The 21463-nt window shown below is 36.6% G+C and overlaps 1 protein-coding gene across 5 annotated transcripts in view; it reads right to left on the reverse strand.

The window, feature by feature from the left end:
• The window catches only part of G2E3 (G2/M-phase specific E3 ubiquitin protein ligase), a 61389-nt gene extending 40546 nt beyond the window's left edge, over positions 1-20843 (reverse strand). For 2 of the 5 annotated variants that reach the window (XM_081830659.1, XM_081830658.1), the window contains exons 1-2: positions 20436-20580; positions 1951-1991 (exon numbers count right to left, since the gene is read on the reverse strand). In XM_081830659.1, the coding sequence (XP_081686785.1) occupies positions 1951-1983 (33 nt within the window). In that variant the 5' untranslated portion in view covers positions 1984-1991; positions 20436-20580. Of the gene's footprint in view, positions 1-1950; positions 1992-5765; positions 5911-20435 lie in introns of those variants that run through there. The other 3 variants (XM_081830657.1, XM_081830656.1, XM_081830661.1) reach the window with 3 other exon arrangements.
• Positions 20844-21463: the final 620 nt, after the last annotated feature.

The raw sequence follows: 21463 nt of genomic DNA on the forward strand, positions 1-21463 counted from the left end.
GCAGCAGATGAATACAAGATGAAAGGAGCTTGAATCTCTAAGTGATTGCATGGAGCAGAAACTCCCCGTTTGTTCCAACTCCCCTAACCAATCCACATTGAATTGTAACATAAGCCAAGTAATAAACTTTTGTTGTGTTAAACCAGTAAGACCTCAGCATTTACCTATTACAGCAGCTAATCTTATTTACTAATTATTAGCTTAAAATAAACAGTCTTATTACTAATTATTTAGCTAATACATGTAATCAAGAATGGATATTATGCATTGAAATGGTACATCTGTTAACAGACTACTCACAAAATAGATTCCAGGACTGGAAAAAAACATCATGAGCTAATACTTAATGCCGTTACAGTATCTCCCCTATGTTTGCCCTCCCTCACTATAGGTTAATGAGATAAGCCATAACTGAAAGCCCTTTCCTCAATCTTTCAAAAGATTTCAACTCCCCTTCGTTTTGACCACATCAACTCTAGCAAATTGCCATTTATTTATTGGACATCTTATACCAGCAGCTCTCATCTTAAGTCCTTCATTCCCAGTGCCTATACTTTTAGTTCTAAGTGTGCATGCAGCTATCAAGAGGAAAAGGAATACAAGGAATGAGCTGAGACTACAGAACAGAAGTACTCATGATGAGCGCTGGATGGAGATGCATTTGCTGTTATGCTGTGGATCAGTAGCTTTTCCATTTGTTCCCTTCCTCCCTTCATCCAGATATGGAAACACTGGATGCAGAACAGACTAGGTTTCAGGCATGCGTTTTTGTAAGTACACTGCTTTTGTTTGTATTTGTTGTTTTTGAATTTTAATACTTAAAATTCAGTAACATTGTTCTGACTTCACTATATTAAGATCCCCTTCTAACTATGGCAAATGATACTGGCTGTATTAAAATAATGACATCGGGCGCCTGGGTGGCTCAGTCGTTAAGCGTCTGCCTTCGGCTCTGGTCATGGTCCCAGGGTCCTGGGATCGAGCCCCACATAGGGCTCCCTGCTCCGTGGGAAGCCTGTTTCTCCCTCTCCCACTCCCCCTGCTTGTGTTCCCTCTCTCACTGTCTCTCTCTTTCTGTCAAATAAATAAATAAAAAATCTTAAAAAAATAATGACATACACACATATAAGTAAAAAAACTGAGTCAATCTTAGGAAAAATACTAAGTAAATAACAGTAAAGATAGTATTTGCAGTCTACAAATACATGAAGGTAGACCATGAATTACTAAGTTTCAGAACAATGAGCACAGTGGATAGAAGTCTGTAGGTAAAAGCAGAAAAGCAAAGTAGAGGGAGGATTAAGAGCAAATTTCCTTATCCAACATGATGTGGTGTTAACAGATATTCTCTATCAGTGATGGTCAAGATAGAGTTTTAAGTATATTTTAATTTGTGAGGGAATCAAAAAATAAATCTTAAAAAGGGTAGATGAGGGGAGTAGTGGCAGAAGAATATAAAATAACAATTTAAATTTCTCATTTTCCATGGTAGCAAATCAATATATACTGTTAAAACTAATAAATGAAGAAATCAACAACAAAAGCAAAGGTCTCTGAATCTATCTGAGATGGTTATGAGCACCTGCAGCTAAGTTTTCCTTTTCATGTTAAGTTTTGTGTATTGTTTAAAATGGTCTCGCCTGCATTTTTCCTTATATAAGAAAAAGTCATACAAAAAGATGAAAAAAATTGTTTATCAAATAAACAATGCTGTTTCATTCAGATACAAAGCATACCTGATAAAATTTGGCAAATTGTCCTCTTACAGCAGATTTTTGTTGAAATGAATACATGTAATATTATGTTTTCGTATATGGATGTGTGAACAAAAGCATGGATTCCTATATTTTGAGCCAGCATTCTAAAAAGTCTTATTGTAATAAAAAAGCAAGAGTAAAATATCTTAATATTTTAAATTATATTTGAAAATGTTTTAAGTATTTTACTTACCAAGATTCTGTGAGGGACCAGGTTTATTTTCATTCATTTTACTAAGAAAAATAAGAACATACAATACAGCCATCTTAATTTCTAAAGTTTCAAATTATCAACTCTAATAAAATTTAGTCACTGAATAATTACAAATAAGTTGCATAATTACTTCTTTCTCTAGTACTTAATTTCCTCACCTTTCACATATCTAAAACCATTAGTTTTCAACAAGCACGTTAAAGTCTGGGAACAGTGTTAAAATCAGAGGGAATGTTTTTTAGTTGTCAAGAAGATTAAGATGACTACTGGCGTTTAGTGGAAAGAGGTCAGGATTGCAGGGAACCTGTAATGCACCAAAAAGACCTACATAACAAATAGTCTAGACTTCCAAATTTCCAGCTGGATGTTTGAATAGGTTAAAAACACTGTAATTACATTAACCTAGAACTTAGCTAAGCCCATTTGACACATAAATACAAAGTCTTTTCTTTCCTTGCTATTTTAGAACAAAATGAATTATTTTCAAACTACAACTCCTATGTAAGTCAAGAAAATTTGTATTTTATTTTTGTTTATAACTTTATCAAGAATTGTTCATTATTTAGGGGAAAAAAGTCACATCATCAATAGCAATGCCACTGAGTTGCCTACAAAACAACCTTATCAAGCTATATTTGTGACTTGCACTTGCAGGGATTCTTCACAGAGCTGCAAGCATCTGACTGCCATATCACATCTTCTAGTACAATGTTCAACCTTGTGCATTCTGAAAGACATTGATCTGCCTCTGCCTCCTCACTCCCTACTAGTTAACAAAGTTACTTATATTCATTATTGAAACATACCTTTTTCTGTTCTCTAGTTTGAAAAGATCAGAACATTATCATCAAAGTTTCACTTTACCAAAAATATATAAACAGCCTACTTAAAATGTTACGAGATTCAAGTAGATAATGTATGTGTGAGCTCCTGGAATTTAAGTAGAAAAGAATAAACTTAATAATGCTACTAGGTAAATGTAATCTCATTTTAGTTTTCAAACCAATGCTCAGAGAAGTTAAACAGCTGTCCAAAGTCAGAGCTAGCTGAGTGGAAATAGACTAACCCATTACTGACTATACCACTTTACATGAAAATAATAAAAGAGCATAATAAATAACACAGAATATTAAATGTCAAAGGAAGGATAAAACCCCCCTACAAAGATTACTATCAAATTCCATCAATGCTTTTTTACAATTTGGAATTTATATTTCATACTGATTGTAAGAACTGTTTTGGGCTTAAACACTGATTTTCTCATATCACTTTTGTGTTTTTATAAAAAGTCACAGACAAATTTGGGTCATTTTGTCTCCAAGCCTTCAGTATTTCCTTACAAAAATATCACATGTGCCATTGAGATTGGTAGTTTTTTTCTTTTTTAAGGTTTTCTTTTTTTTTTTTGTAAAGATTTTATTTATTTATTTGACAGAGAGAGACAGCGAGAGAGGAAACACAAGCAAGGGGAGTGGGAGAGGGAGAAGCAGGCTTCCCGCCGAGCAGGGAGCCCGATGGAGGGCTCGATCCCAGGACCCTGGGATCATGACCTGAGCCGAAGGCAGACGCATAACGACTGAGCCACCCAGGCGCCCTGAGATTGGTAGTTCTTAAAAGAATCCATAAAACAACTGAAGAGCCCCGTGTTAAGCAGGCTTTGCAATTAAGTAGGTCCAGCCTATCTTTCCCATCTCCTCCCCACAACCATCAATGCAATGTTAAAGTAGTATTTTAGTGTTTTCTAGGGGCGCCGGGGTGGCTCAGTCAGTTAGGCGTCTGCCTTCGGCTCAGGTCATGATCCCAGGATCCTGGGATTGAGCCCCACGTCGGGCTCTCTGCTCAGTGGGGAGTCTGCTTCTCTCTCTCCCCACCTGCCCCTCTACCCCACTCGTGCTCTCTCTCTCGCTTACTCTCTCTCAAATTAATAAATTAAATATATAAAAAAAAGAGTGTTTTCTAGACCTTTTTTTTTTAAGAAGCACGGATTTTACTCTATAGGCATATGACGACACTTCTGATGTTTATACATGTTCATACAATGACTGCAGACTGCCCCACTGGCCAAACTGACTAAGGATCACAACCTTAATTTAAAACATGCTAAAAGATGTATGGGGATAGGGGTCCATCTTAAAACTGATGAAATACAATAAATAGGAAGATTAAATGCCTCTTTTATTAGAACTTCTTTATAATTCAACTTCCTTTTTTTTCCAGTTATATTTTTTTTTATTAGTTTCAGAGGTGGAATTTAGTGATTCATTGATTGCATATAACACCCAATGTTCATTACAATGCCCTCCTTAATTTAATGCCCATCACCCAATTATCTCTTCCCCCATCCACCTCCCCTCCAGCAACCCTTAATTTATTTCCTAGAGTTCAGCCTCTATACTTCAACTTCTGATGAATTCTGCATAAAAATCTATTCACATGTAAGTACATGTTTATTCCATAAACATATAACTGTAGTTCACCTAGAGTAAACATATTTTAATTTATAAATGATGCTTAATCAAATCCAACAACACAGATTTATATTTGAGATCCACTCTCTCCAGTTTATAATTCCTTACCTTCTCCCCTCTGTCGGTAAATTGCAACTATCTTTTTCTTACTTTTAGATTTACTGTAATTCAGAATAATGATTGAGGTCCACAACACAATTATAATAAAGATATTTTAAAATCTCTCAATGATCTTAAAGCAAACATTAATCACATATTACTTTGTATTATGTTTACTTCAATTTTTTTAATTCTTCAGCTACACTGGCAAATTCCCCGAGGGTAAAATTCCTGTATCCTTCAGCACAGTACTAATAAATATTTGAATATGACTGATACATAGTCTAGAGATAATGATATGACGGGCAAGGTTCTAGACTACATTTTCTATGTGGCTACATCTTCTCTTCCTCTTCCCCTTCCCACTGCAAGGACCCAAGGCATCTCTTGGTGGACAGTGTGATGAAGTTCTGTTCAGATCTTTATAACATATATAAGATAACTATGTTACCTTAAGAAAAAAGGTGTCTGAATTTTTTGTTATTACTAGTCTCAAAATTCTGCAGCAAAACAAGAGCTTTCTCAGTTACAAATAAATGTAAAAGAATTAAAAGTAAACATCAATCTCACATGACACACACACACACACACAAAGTATCACAGAGTGTGTAGAGAACCATGCTGAATAAGCCTCCAGATGTCATTGGCTATAAGCTGATCATAAGAAAGATCTCCAATGCTGGCAAAAGATGTATGGGAAAGATTTTTCCTATGTATGCCAATATCTAATAAACACTTTATGTAGTTTTTCAAAGTGTATTAATATACACAATTCCACAAAGACCAATGGAACAAAACTAGAAAGCCTAGAAATAGATCTTTTTCCAGTCATTCGATTTTCAACAAAGGTAACAAAGCAATCAATGGGGAAAAGAAAAGTCTTCAACAAACAGTGCTGGAAAAACTGGATATCCATATGGAAAATGAACAAATGAACCTTGATCCATACTTCACACCATGAAAATATTAATTCCAAGTGGATAATAGACCTAAATGTATAAGCTACAACTACAAGTTTTAACAGAAAAAGTAACAAATTATACTACATAAAAATTAAAAGCTTCCACTCATCAAAAGATATGACTAAGAAAGTAAATATGTACGCCACTGTAAAAGATGTGTCTGACAAAGCCTTGTACCTAGAATATATAAAGAACTCCTACAACTCAACAAATACAAAGCAAACAATCCAATACAAAAAAAAAAAAAAAAAAGGGCAGGGCACACCTGGGTGGCTCAGTCGTTAAGCATCTGCCGTCAGCTCGGGTCATGATCCCAGGGTCCTGGGATCGAGCCTCCATGCTCTGCGGGAAGCCTGCTTCTCCCTCTCCCACTCCCCCTGCTTGTGTTCCCTCTCTCGCTGTGTCTCTCTCTGTCAAATAAATAAATAAAACCTTAAAAAAAATTTTAAAAAAGGGGCAAAAGATATGAATGGACACTTCATGAAGGAAGATATGTGAATGGTTAATATACACAGGAAAAGATGTTTAACATCATTTGTAATTAGGATAATAAAGATTAAAACCAAGGCACTGCTGGCTGACTCAGTTGGTAGAGCATGTAACTCTTGATTTCAGGGCTCTAAGTTTGAGCCCCAACATTGGGTATAGAGGTTACTTGAAAATAAAATCTTAAAAAAAAAGTTAAAGCCACTATGATAGACCACTTCATACCCACAATAATGGTTAAGATTAAGAAGACTATTAACACCAAACATTGGAAAGGATATGAATCAACTGAGAAACTCACATAAATTGTTGGAAGAAATGTAAAAGTGTTAAACAGATACCCATATACTAGCCTTTGACGCAAGAATTTCACATCTAGTTATTTATCCAAGGAAAAATAAAAACATATACAGACAGAAACCTTATGCAAGAATGTTCATAGCAGCCTTCTTCATGATACTCCAAAGCTGAAAACCCACTAGTTCACCACTAAGAAAATGGATAAACAAATTGCAATTTATTGATAAAATACACTACTACTTAGCATAGGGGCGCCTGGGTGGCTCAGTCCATTGGGCATCTGCCTTTGGCTCAGGTCATGATCTCAGGGTCCTGGGATGGAGCTCTGCATCAAGGTCCTGCTTGTCCTTCTCTCTCTGCCCTCCACCCCGACCCCATGTTCACACTCTCTCTCCCCCAAATAAATAAATAAAATCTTCAAAAAAAATACTACTTAGCAATAAAAACGTAAGAAGTGTTGCAAGATGCAAAAAAAAAAAAAAAAAAAAAACACCCACAAATGAACCTCACAGATATTGTGCTGAGTAAAAGAAACTACACAGCATTCATATTTACATTATTCCATTCATAAGACGTTCTGAGGCTGGCAAAATCAATCTACCATGAAAATATCAGAACAGTGCTTATCTCTCAGTCAGGGAAATGACTGGAAAAGGACATGAGGAAACTTTCTGAAATATCCTACTTTTGCTAAGAGGATCTAAGTCAGTAACTGATACAGAGAAGAAATCTCAATTTCCAAAAAGATACAGAGCTATAGATATGGGCTATCTGAACACAACATTCCTCCTTCCTCTTAATTTTGTAGTTTTCAAGGAAACAACACCATAGGTCCACTGTGTAGTCCAGATCTGATGCTGACTCCTTTAGTTTACACACAGCCCTGGCTTTGCCTGACCTTATCAAAACACTAGTTCATTTAAATTTCACCTAAATGCCACCCTTCTCCAAAATCCTTTAAGAAATTGTTTTACCCTTTGTTTGGTGAGAAGCCGGGTGGTTCCTCTGGTCTGCAATCTCTCTCACTGCAATGAGTTAATAAACCTAACTTTATCACATTACAGGTTTATCTCTGGTGGTTTTAGGCTGACTTTTAGGTCACAAAATAATTGCTGAATATTATTCAGGAGTTCTGTATACTATTCTTGTAACTTTTCTCTAAGTTTAAAATTATATCAAAATTAAAAGCTACCCCCAAATTGGATTTCTAAAGATAGGACACAATTCATACTTTTGACCAGTTGACATTAGCCTTCTTCTTAATTCCCAGACCTGAAATAAAACTTTTTTCTAAATCCTGATTGATGATCACTTTATTTCAGTCTCCAAAACTTTCGCAAAAAAAAAAAAAAAAAAAAGAGGGGCACCTGGGTGGCTCAGGTCATGATCCTGGAGTCCTGGGATAAGCGGCTGGCTCTCTGCTCAGCAGGGAGCCTGGTTCCCCCTCTCCTTCAGCCCCTCCCCACCCATGCTCGCACTCTCTCTCTCAAATAAATAAAATCTTATAAAAAAAAGATTATTCACATATTTTTAATTGATTTTATCATTTGTTTTCCTTCCAGTGTATCAACTTTGAAACTTCCTAAGTAGAAGGAGGAAAATGTTATGTAAATATATGTCTCAATAACAGCCCAAGTCTTAATAAACTTGGTGTTCTAAATAATAGCAAACTATTCTCTCCTTCCTTGAGACGCCATGAACAATTTAATGAAGAGTTCCAAGAAGCCACTGTCAAAAAGTATTCTGAGTCTCTTCCACTGTTTACCTCCACTTGGCCAATCAGTGATACTCCTCCCTTCAAAAGGTGAAGCCTGATTTCCCTCTCCTTGATTGCGGCCATGCTTAGTAACTTGCTTCTACCAAAAAGGCTGGCAGAAATGACAATGTATGACTAGGTCATAAAAGTCACTGTGACTTCCTCCTTACTCTCTATCATGGAGGAAGCTAGCTGTCAGGTCATAAAGACTCTGAAGATGCTCCTTGGAAAGGCCTACTTAAGCAAGAGTGAGCCATTTTAGAAGCAAATCCTCCAACCCCAATTAAGCCTCCATATAACTGAAGACTAGCTAACAAACTGAGAGCAACTTCATGGGAGACCCTAAACCAGAACCACACAGCTAAGCTGCTCCCAAATTTCTGACCCACAGAAACTGTCAGATAATGTTTGTTGTTCTAAGTCACAAAGTTTTGGGCTGATTTGTTACATAGCAACAGATAACTAACACAATAAAGTAAGCCAAATTCCCTCTTGTTACAGCGGGATAGCTATTCTAAAAGTTTTTTCGTGAGATTTTTTAGGATTTTCAATATATGATTGTGTCATCTGCAAATAGATAATTTTACTTCCTCCTTTCTGGTTTGGATGCCTTTTATTTCTTTTTCTTGCCTGACTGCTCAGGCTAAGAATTCCAGCCACGTTACATAGGAATGGTGATAGTGGGCACCCCTGTTCTAGTCCTGATCTTACAGGAAAACTTTCAACCTTTCACCGCTGAGTATGTTAGCTGTGGGCTTGTTATGTTTGGCCTTTAATATGTTGAGATATGTTCCTTCTGTACCCAATTTGAGAATTTTTATCATGAAAGGATGCTGTATTTTCTTAGATGCTTTATCTGGATCTATTGATATGACCATTTGATGTTTATTTCTCATTCTATTAATCTGATATGTCACATTCACTGATTTGCATAGGTTGAACCATCCTTGCATCTGGAATGAATTCCATTTGATCACGGTGTATGATCCTTTTTTTAAAAATTGAAGTATAGTTGACATACAATATTAATTTCACATGTACAACACAGTGATTCAACATTTACAAACATTACAAAATACTCATCAAAATAAGTCGTCACTATTTCTCATCATATAAAGTTATTACAATATTACTGACTATATTTCCTATACTGTACTTTTCATCCCCTGTGACTTATTTATTTTATAATTAGAAGTTTTTATCTCTTAATCCTCTTCACCTATTTTACCCATTCCCTCCCATACCCCTCTGCTCTGGCAACCATCAGTTTGTTCTTTGTATTTGTTCTTTGTATTTATGAGTCTGTTTCTGATTTTTTGGTTTTTATTTATTCGTTTTGTTTTTTAGATTCCACATATAAGTGAAATCATACAGTATTTGTCTTTCTCTAACTTATTTCACTTAGCATAATACTCTCTAGATCCATCCATGTTGTCACAAATGGCAAGATATCGTCTTTTATGCCTGAGTAATATTCCAACGTGTATATACACACACACCATATCTTCTTTACCTATTCATTTATAGAGGGACACTTGGGTTGCTTCCACATCTTTTAAATAATGCAATAAACATAGGGATGCAGGTATCTTTTGGAATCAAGTGTTTTTATTTTCTTCGGGTAAATATCCAGATGTGGAAATACTGGATCATGTGGTATTATGATCATTTAATGTGCTGTTAAATTTGGTTTGATAGTATCTTGTTGAGAATTTTTTCATCTACACTCATCAGGGATATTGGCCTGTAGTTTTCTTTTCTTGTAGTGTCGTTATCTGGCTTTGGTATCAGGGTAATGCTGGCCTCATAAAATGAGGTTGGGAGTTGAATATATAGTTTAGAAAAGAAATACAAGGGCAACAAACAAATGAAAGAAGGAAAGCTGGAAAAAAACCCACAAAACTGCGGAGTATCCCTCCACATATGAATTTCAAGGAACCCTTGATAGTCAAAACCAAAAAATAAAAAGTGAATGATTTATACTTCCCAATTTGGACACTTACCACTACAACTATAGTAATTGAAAAAGGTTAGTACTGGCATGAGTATAAACATATAGATCAACTGAAAAGAAGAGTACAGAAATAAAGCTGTAAGTCTATGATCAATTAATTTTTGACAAGGGTGCCATGACTATTCAATAGGGAAAGAACAGTCTGCTCAACAAATGGTGCTGGGACAAACGGGTAGCCACACGCATAGCAATGAAGTTGGATCCCATCTTGCACTATATGCAAAAATTAACTCAAAACAGATTGAAGACTTAATATGTAAGAGCAAAAACTATAAAAATCTTAGAGGGAAACATAGGGTCATGTAAATCTTCATGACCTTGGATTTGGCAATGGTTTCTTATATATGACACCAAAACCATAAGCAAACAAACAAAAAAACAAAAAATAATTTGGACTACACAATCAAGAGAGTAAAAAGACAATCCACAAAATGGGAGAAAATATTTGAAAATCATATATCCGATAAAGAGCAAGTATCTAGAAATATTTAAGAAACTTAGAACTCAACAACAAAATGACAACCAAATTTAAAAACAGGCAAATGGTCTGAATAGACATTTCTCCAAAGAAAATATTTATATCATCAACAGCACCTGAAGAGATGCTCAACATCATTAGTCATTAGGAATATGCAAATTAAAACAACAATGAGATACCACTTGATGCCCCCTCAAGTGAGTATAATTTAAAAACCAAGAATATAGAGGGGTGCCTGGGAGGCTCAGTCAGTTAAGCATCTGCCTTCGGCTCAGGTCATGATTCCAGGGTCAGCAGGGAGCCTGCTTCTCCTTCTCCCTCTGCCTGTCACTCCCCCTGCCTTTGCTGTCTCTCTCTCTGTCAAATAAATAAAATCTTTTAAAAATTTTTTAAAAAAAAGCAAGAATAGAGAGAAATTGGAAACCTCATACATTGCTGATGGGAATGTAAAATGGAGAACCTACTATGGAAAATAGTCTGGCAGTTGCTCAACACATCACATGTAGAACTATCATATCACCCAGTAATTATACTAGGTACTTATCCAAAAGAACTGAAAGCAGATTTTCAAACAAAAACTTGTACACAAATGTCGTTAACAGTACTATTCACAATAGTTAAAAAATGGAAATAACTCATTTGTCCATTAAACTGATGGTATACAAAATGTGGTATATCCATAGAATGTAATATTATTCAGCTATAAAAAAGAATGAAGCACTGATATATGCTACAACATGGATGAACCTTAGAAATAAGCTAAGTGAAAGAGGTCAGACACAAAAGGTCACATATTATGTAATCCCATTTATATGACATAACCAGAACAGGTAAATCCATAGAGACAGAAAGCAAATCTGTGGTTTCCAGGAACTGGGGGAATAGAATATATGGAATGCTTGTCTAATAGATATGAGTTTTCCTTTAGGGGTGATAAAAATATTTTGAAACTAGATCGAAGTGATGGTGATGGTACAACATTGTGAATGTACTAAATGTCACTGAATGGTTAAAATAGTTAATTTTATGAGTGAATTTTACTTCAATAAAGTTAAATGTACACCTATCATATGATGCAGCCAGTAGTAAGAAAGACATGTGCATTGTACACAAATGTCCATAGTGGCTAAAAAATGTCCTACTTTTATAGCCAAAAGCCATAAGAAACCTAACTGCCTATCAACAGAAAATGGATAAGATAAATTGAGGTATGTTCAAATAATAGAATACATTTATGAAAACCAAACTGTACCCATAAATGGAGTGAATTTTATTTTATACAAATTCTATTACCAGAAAGATACATAAAATTAGTACCTTCACTAAAAATATATTTACTTAAATTAAAAAAAAAAGCAGCATGTGAGCAGGTTGTAAGTCCCTACTCCATCCTAACAGTAAGAGCTGAAAAGACTGAAAAATCAACATTTTTTGGATCAGTAAGAGGGAGGGACACCAGACAAACCACTGCCCCCAAGAATAGAGACACGGGTGAGTACAGGGAGTCACAACTTACTTTAGCAGAGACTTAACAGCTGGAACCACTGTGGGATCCAATGCTGGGGTAAGAAAACCTGAACTGTAATTGACTAATGGCTGGTGACTCAGTATGGACAATTTGAGAGTTAAAAACTTCAGGGGGACCCAGTTATGGGGACTCCCCACAATATTGTTGAGAATTATCACTAGGAAGTCAACCAGGATCTTGACCAGGATTCCACAGTAAATATCAAGAGAAAAATCTTGTCATTCTGGCAGGAAGAGGGGGGAAGGTACCATTTTGAAATATGTCAAAGCATTCTGTTCTTTTTAATAAGGCCTGCCCTCAGGAGAAACTAGTTAACCGGAGCCTAACCTGCTAGGGTATTATCAGAGCCTAACTGACCTGGGGAAAGGGAAGTAACTGACTCCAAGCTACTCTAGCCATCCTATCTCATATGAGGGGAGATGTGGGGGAAGCTGAGAAATACTTGTAAGTTCACAGACATAAGCTCATGAAAAGACTAAGACCTAATCATAGGACTACTGAACTCTTTCCCTTCACCCACAACTTACCACCACATTACTAACAGCTATTTACAGCAATTCCTTTTACTCGGTATGGCTATCAAGAAAAAATTATAAATCACTATGGCAAAAGGCACAATTTGAAAAGACAGAGCAAGCATCCAAACCAGACATGGTAGGAATGTTGGAATTATCAGACTGGGAATTTAAAACAACTATGATTAATATGCTAAGGCTCTAATAGATAAAGTATACAGTATACAAGAACAGATGGCAATGAAAGAAGAAAGATGGAAATCCTAAGCAAGCACCAAAAGAAATGCTAGAGATCAAAAACATTGCAACAGAAATGAAGAATGTCTTGGATGGGATTCCAGGTAGACTGGACATGGCTGAGGAAAGAATCTCTGAGCTTGAAGATATCTCAACAGATACTTTGAAAACTGAACAAAGAGAACAAACACTGAAAAAAGAAAAACAAAATGAAATAAAAAAAACAAAACAAAATATCCGAGGACCTTGGGACAACTACAGAAGGCGTAACATAAACGTTTTGGGAATACCACAAGAGAGGAAAGAACAGAAGAAGTATTTGAAACAATTTAATGACAGGTGCCTGGCTGGCTCAAATGGTAGAGCATACGATTCTTGATCTTGGGGTCATGAGTTCAAGCCCCACGCTGGGGGTAAAGCTTACTTAATTAAAAAAAAAAAAAAGCTAAAAAAAAAAATTAATGACAAGTCACTGTGAAACATCAAACCACTGATCCACTAAGTTCAGAGAACACCAAGCAGAAGGGGAAAAACACCTTACCTATAGAGGAACAAAGGAAGGAATCACATCTGATGGCTCCTCAGAAACCATGTAGGCAAGAAGTGTTGAGGAAAAAAAAATTCCAATCTAGAATTCTGTGTCTTGCAAAATTATCCTTCAAAAGTGTAAAAGAAGGGGCACCGGGGTGGCTCAGTTGGTTAAATGTCTGACTCAATTTCGGCTCAGGTCATGATCTCAGGGTCATGAAATGGAGCCCTGCCATCAGGTTCTGAGCTGGGCGTGGAGCCTGCTTGGAATTTTCTCTCTCCCTCTCCCTTTGCCCCCCAACCCCCCAACTTGCACACATGTGCACATTCTCTCTTAAAAAAAGTGGAAAAGTAAAGATCTTCTCAAACAAAAATTGAGAGAGTTTGTTGCCAGTAGACCTGCCTTATAAGAAATGTTAAAAGTAATTCTTGAAAGAGAAGGAAGATAGTATTCAGATACTCAGATCTACATAAAGAAAGTAAGACCATCGAATAAGGAATAAGTGAATGTAAAATAAAAACTTCTATTTTTCTTATCCTTAATTGACCTAACAGACAACAGCTTGTTCAAAATAACAGTATCAATAACATACTCAATTATTGTACTAGTTGTAAATGTGTATTGCAAATTCTAGGACAACCACTAAAAAAAGTTAGAAAGGAAATATAACTGATATCCTAAGAAAGAAAAAAAATAAAATCATTTGAAATGCTTAATTAAAACCACAAAAGGCAGAAAAAGAATGGAGACAAACAGGAACAAAAAACAAGGGCAACAAATAGAAAACAGTAACAAATATAGTACACATTAATCAAACTATATCAACAGTCATGGTGAATGTCAATGGTCTAAATGTACCAATTAAAAGACAGATTTGTTAGGGTAGATCAAAAAATAAGACCCAACTATATATTTTCTACAAAAAATCCACTTTAAATATAAATTAAACATAAATGGAGAAAAATATAACATGCTAATACTAATAAGAAAGCAGGAGTATATTAATTTCAGACAGAGCAGACTTTAAGGAAATTATAAGGTATAAATAGGGCATTAAATATGATAAAGGGGTCAACTCTCCAAGAAGATGTAACAATACTTAATATGTATACACCTAAGAACTTATGTTTAACTATGTTAAATTATGTGAGGCAAACTATGGGGGGCAAAAACTAATAGCACTGCAAAGAGAAACAAGTAAATCCACAACCACAGTTGGAGACTTTAACACCTCTCTATCAGAAATGGACAGATCCAGTAGGCAAAAAATCAGTAAGGAACTGATCTGATAGTTGAACTGAACATCATCATGAAACAACTAGATATAATGGAGTACTTTATCCAACAAGAGCAAAATGTAGATTCTTCTCGAGCTTACATAGAGCATTTGCCAAGAAAGACCATATACTAGGCCATAAAACAGTCCTTAACAAATTTAAAATCAAAATCATACAATGTCTGTCAGACCACAATGGAATTAAACTAGAAATCAATAACAGAAAGACAGCTGGGAAATCTGAAAAATATGTGGAGATTAAACAACACATTTTTAATAACACAAGAGTAAAAAAGAAATCTCAAAAGAAAATACAAAATATTTTGAACTAAATGAAAATGAAAACACAACTCATTAAAATTGAGGGATGCTGTCAAAGCAGGGCTTAAAGGGAAATTTAGATCATTGAATGCATATATTAGAAAAGATCTAAAATGAGTCATCTAAGTTTCTACTGTAGGAAACTATAAGAAGAGTAAACTAAATCCAAATTAAGTAGAAGAAAATAAGTAATGAGAATTAGAGCAGAAATCAATGAAACTGAAAACAAGAAATCAATAGAGAAAATAAACAAAACCAAAGCTGGTTCTTTGGAAAGATCAATAAAGTCAGTAAGACTCTAGACAGGCTAAGAAAAAAATCAGAGAGGACACAAATTACCAATACCAGAAATTAAAGAAGGGATATCATTACAGATCCTATGGACATTAAAAATATAATAAAGGAGGGATGTCTGGGTGGCTCAGTTGCTTAAGCATCTACCTTCAGCTCAGGTCACAATCCCAGGGTCCTGGGATGGAGTCCCACATCGGGCTCCTTGCTTGGCAGGGAGACTGCTTCTTCCTCTGCTGGCCACTCCCCCTGCTTGTGCTCACACTCTCTCTCTCTGACAAATAAATAAAATCTTTAAAACATATATATAATAAAGGAATACCATGAACTCTATGCACACAAATTTGATAATCTAGATGAAATGGGCCAAAGACACAATTTGCCAAAACTCACACAAGGAAAAATAAACACTCTGAATAGGACTGTATCAGAGAAACTGAATCAGTAATTAATAACCTTCCAAAACAGAAAGCACCAGGCCCAGTTGGGTTCGCTGGCAAATCCTACCAAACATTTAAGGAAAAAATTATACCAATTCTCTACAACCTCTTTCAGAAGATATAAGCAGAAGGAATACTTCCTAGCTTATTCTGTCATCATTACCCTCATACCAATGTCAAAGACACAGACGCAAAAAACCTCAACAAAATATTAGCAAATCAAGTCTAAGAACTTATTTAAAAAATTATACACCACAACCAAGTGGGATTTACCTCAGTTATGCAATCATGCTCCTTGGTATTTACCCAAAGGAGGTCAAAACTTATGTCCACACCAAAACATTCACATGTTCACAGCATCTTTATCCACAATTGCCAAACCTTGGAAGCAACTAAGATGTCCTTCAGTGAATGGATAAACTATGGATCATCCAGGCAAACTATAGATCATCCAGACACAAAAGAAATGAGCTATCAAGCCATGTAAAGACATGGAGAAAACTTAAATGCATAGTACAAAGTGAAAGAAGGCAATCTGAAAAGGCTACAAACCGTATGATTCCAATTATATGATATTCTGGAAAAGGCACAACTCTGAAGACAGTAAAAAGATCAGTGGTTGGGAAAGGTGGAGTGTAGAGGATCTTTACAACAGTGAAAATACTCTGTATGATATAATGATGGACACCTGTCATCATCTATTTGTCCAAACCCAAACAATGTACAAAATCAAAAGTGAACTGTAATTTCAACTATGAACTTTGAGTGCTTATCATGTGTCAATGTAGGTTCAACGATTTCAACAAATGTACCACTCTAGTGGGGTATGTAGATAATGGGAGAGGCTAGGCATGTGTGGGGGAAATCACTATTATCCTCCCCTCATTTTTGCTATGAAACTAAAATTGCTCTAAAAAAATAGTCTTAACAACAAAAGGAAAAGCAATAAAGTTACAAGTTTTACTGACTTTTATAACTAATCTCTGGAAAACAGGTTGCCCTACCCCATTGTTTATTGGCTCCCTCTGCCACACTCTCTTATTTCTTCATGATTCCACTGTGATCTCAGCAATATAAAGACGTTTCTGGCTTGGCTCCAGTAGTTTTTGGTATCCCAATTCCAAAATTCAAGAAGAAATAATGTGAATGGTCTAGACATTTAGCTCTTATTCATTCCTATATCTGGTACTTCTTTGGCTGGAGACGGTGTGTGGAATGGGAGCATATTAGGATCATAAGCTCCTTAGACCAAACCCTACCCAATGGTCTTTAGAGTGATGTCCCTATATTTTTGGGCAGCTTTTTAAAGAAAAGGTTACGGGCAAAGAGATCAAGAAACAGCTATTCAAACTCAAAAGGAAAGGCAAATTTTGCTGTTTTTTAACTCCCCAATATTTTCTTAATTTAGAATTGAACATAGAAATGAATACTTATGTATGTACTTCCCTATTATTAATCTAATTACACTAAACATATATTATTCTTGTAATAAAAAAATTCCACCAGGAGAAAATGGAATGCAAAAAAAAATTTTTTAAGTTACTAAATCTTTTGGTACCTAGTTTCTTCATCTTAACATGGGGATAATAATAAAAGTGAGAAAAGTGAGATTAAGTGAGAAAATATGTATAAAGCATCTGGAGTTCCGTGAATGTTAGTAAATATTACTCGTAATTTTTTACCACTTGAAATGTCTTCTGAACCTACAATTTCTATACATATTTTTCCATATTTGTGAAATTTACAAACCATATGGTATCACTAAAATCTCTACTAAGCTATCCAGAATTAGTCTATCACTTCAGAAAAAAAGTAAAAAAAAAAAAAAAAAAAAAACAACAAACTTCCTCAGCATTTAACAAGATACAATGTGTCAAATTGTTAAAATAACAAGCACTGGTTGAACATATACAGTTTCAGAGTACAAGGACACTCACTGTTCTGTACCAAGAATTGCAGATATAAAGACAAAGAGGACAAGAGCTCTCAGTCTAGTGCTATGTTTACAACTACATTGCACTGAGGAAGAAGAATTCCACCTGGGGAAGTCTAGGAAAGTATTGGAAACCCACTGGGTAAAATCTTAAAGGGACCTAAAAAAGTTGATGGCTAAGTATATATAAAAATGAGAGAACAGATTTGGACAATGGTACTAGTACGGATAGAACATCACAGGTTGGAAAAGAGTGGTAGAATATTATGAAGTTGATGCTTGCAAACAGAGGTTGGAACCAGATTGACAAGGGCTTTGTAAAAAAATGAAAAAGTTGAGAAATCTGAATTATATGTGGTAGACAAAGAGGAGCCATCAGAGATTTTTTTTTTTAAAAAACGGATCTGTTTTATTTTATTTATTATTATTATTTTTAAAGATTTTATTTATTTATTTGAGACAGAATGAGATACAGAGAGCATGAGAGGGAGGAGGGTCAGAGGGAGAAGCAGACTCCCTGCCGAGCAGGGAGCCCAATGCAGGACTCGATCCCGGGACTCCAGGACCATGACCTGAGCCGAAGGCAGTCGCTTAACCAACTGAGCCACCCAGGCGCCCGCCATCAGAGATTTTTAAGAGGCAATAACTGAAAGGATAGACTGCAGAGAGAGGCAGGAAGCATTATTTAAAATAATAATAATAAGACATAAAAAAAGAAGCATAAACTTTCTAATTAAATCTAGTTTCTGAACCTGGTTCAAACATTTTGGTAGTTGTGTGAGAACTGAACCCTCTTAGCCTCCATTAACTTACATGAAAATAGTAAATATTGCAGTGTTATATGTGAAGATTGAGATAATGTATGTAATGTGGTTTGTACAATGCTCAGTAACTCAATATAATCGGAGATATATGTATCATTTACTATGTGCCACACACTAATCTAAGATTTTTATATGTGTTGAGTCATTTGACTCACAATAATCCTTCAAGGTACGTACTGTTATTATCCCATTAACACAGGTCAGGGATTTGAAGCACAGAAAGGTAAAGCAGCTTGCTTGGGTCATACAACTACCAACTGGTGGAGATGAAATTTGAACTGAGGCAATCTGACTCCAGTTCCCTGCCCTTAACAGTATATTATAATGCCTCTCTAGGAAAGATCAAGTCAGTGCCCTTAAAACTCTGTCAGGGTGCTCCTGGGTAGAGCAGTTGGTTGGGCTGCGGACTCTTGAGGTTTCTGCTCAGGTGGTGATCTCATGGTTTGGGAGATGGAGCCCATGACGGGCTCTGCACTGGGCATGGAGTCTGCTTGGGACTTTCTCTCTCTCTCAAATAAATAAATCTTTAATTTTGAAGTGTAGGAATCAGCACTTAACAAACCCTTCAAGGTAATGTGTACATAAGAAAATTTGAAATTCGCTGATGATTTAGGTAGATAGAGCAAAAATAAATGAAAAAAGTCCAGCTAAGGACAAGAAACCTATTAAAATGTAGAGACTAATTTTTTAAAAATTACTATTTGCTGGTAGCGCACATAAAATGAGCAGAACAGCTGTCTGCAATTCTTAGGAAAGTACAGCTAATGTCTTTGCTGCAATCTTACACAAACGTTTAAAGTTCAACAATCATAAATACTGAATCCTTAAATCTATTTTTCCTGGCTAATAATGAAACAAAAGTTCACTAGCAGGGATAGGAGAGTAGGAGCAGCCAGTAATAGATGAAGAAATGTCTATTTTTAAAAAGATATTTATGCATTTTTATGGTATGATACCCTGGTGTTAAAATCTTAAAAGGAACATAAAATACCGGTTCCTATAAAACAACACAATATTAGACAGTGTTCAATAAGGCAAGATATAAAATTTCTATACATTTAAACTCATTTATATTTTAGATGTAGGGTACACATTTAAACTATTCCAGAAGAAGGCAGACTTTGCTATGGGGTTAAACAGCGTTTGCTATTTGAGGTAGTTCATCATTAAAAATTAATAAACAACAACAAAAAACAAAACAAAAAAAACAAAGAAAACCCAATTCTGTTAACATTAGTAGAGTGTTTCCATAATGACTCCACAATAACCCAGTTGGCCAATGAATGAAGCAGCTGAAAAGGCAGATCTGTGGAACTAGCTAAACCTTATCCCTATTGTTAGCAAACTAAGACCTCTATGAATTACAGCTGTTACTATGGTCAGTTTAAATGAGCAAGAGTCCTGGATTTTTGCGGTACAAGAAAAATGTCAATCGTGAAAGAAAAATATCCGGGTTTTAAATACAAAGGATACTCAGATTTCAGTTTAAATCCCCACCGGGCATTTCAAAGACTGTCATATCCCTGCGGTCCAGAATAATAAAGACTACTCTGAGTATCACTCTTAGGGGGAACCCGGAGCCACGTACAGCATCTCCTCATTCTAAACCTGCCCCCAACCTTCCATCTTTAATAAAGGAAGATTCTTTTTACCTGTGGTAACGCTTTCGCAATTAGATCTAACTACTGTTACAGCTTCAGCATTCGAGTCCAATTGGCGGAAACACTAAACTGTGTTTACCAGAACGTCAGATTAAATAAGGCTTAATCTCGGGGGCGGGGGGCCTCGGAATCCTCAATACTTAGAGTTGGCTCGTGTGCGCGGGCCCGGGAGACGCTCCCCAGCGCCCCGACTTCCCAGTCTTCAAGCCCAACCCCACCACCCGACACCCCCAAAGGCACTCCGAGGCCTCCGCTACACTGTCCCGCCTCTCGACCCCTGTCCCCTCCGACGGTCCGAATCCTCTCCCTGGAATACTCAGTTTCTTCCCATTCTCCATTCACTCACCAAGGCGTGTCGGGCAGAAGTTCCAGAATGGTCGTGTCACTTTTCCCTTCTTCCGCGGAGCCGCAAAGCCGACCGCAAGCAGCCCCATCCAACGGCCCACAAGATTCAAATTCGTCCACTTCCGCCGGCAATCCGGAAGGTGCGCTAAATTCCACCCCCTGTGAGGCGGGGCCCGCGGCAACGCGGGGTGTGGGGGAAGGACGAAGTACGCCGGGCTCTTCTCTGAAGGAGTGCGGTCTATGTTGTGCTTCCTGCTCTGGTGTCTTTTGTCTGTGTTCTTACTTCACAGGTCACAGAAAAGTGCAGGCGCAGAGTCGGTGTTTCTGCCCGGTGACTCTTGAGAGGATCCTCTTGTTTCTGAAATGGACAGAGACGGCGCTGAAGTTTCATTCCTTCAAGGACTGGAGAGAATGAAAGCACTAATGGGGCCCTGACGTTTTCACTCCTCCCATCGCCCCCGCGTAAACAGCTACAGCGAAGAGGAAAAAACAAACCGTGCACAAACCTGCTTTCCCTGGGTCTCCTCAATTCCGGCACAGTCAGCACATTTAACCTCTGTCCCTCCCCCTCTTTGAGGAAGACAAAAAGCCAAGTGCACCAATCACGCTTATTCGAACCACGAAGTGAAAATAAGTGGTGGTCGAACTAGTTCTGGTCCCAAATGGAAAACGTGAGGATAAGTGTTATAAGGCCACAACTCTTTTTTTCCCTCTCGGATAAGAGACTATTTTACATGATTATTACGTAGTTGTCCTGTGAGATTCTTAGGACAATAGTGTCATTTTCTTTTACCAAGGACTGCTTCTGAAGGGGTGCATCTGGGAGCTACTAGAAAAGAAAGACAACATTTTTTAGCCCCAACCCCTCCAAAAAGGAAACTAAACAACTCTGATTTTGACGTTGCCACCAGATCATCTTCACGTCTGATTTACCTCAACAGATCATTTCAAACCAAGCCATGACAGAACACCTTGAGCTTCTCTCAAGACTGCAATTTGAAAGATTAGATTTCTATGAATTTATTTTAC

Source organism: Leptonychotes weddellii, chromosome 9, assembly GCF_054177405.1.
Source record: "Leptonychotes weddellii isolate Sample4059 chromosome 9, ASM5417740v2, whole genome shotgun sequence".
NCBI classification, from domain to species: Eukaryota; Metazoa; Chordata; class Mammalia; order Carnivora; family Phocidae; genus Leptonychotes; species Leptonychotes weddellii.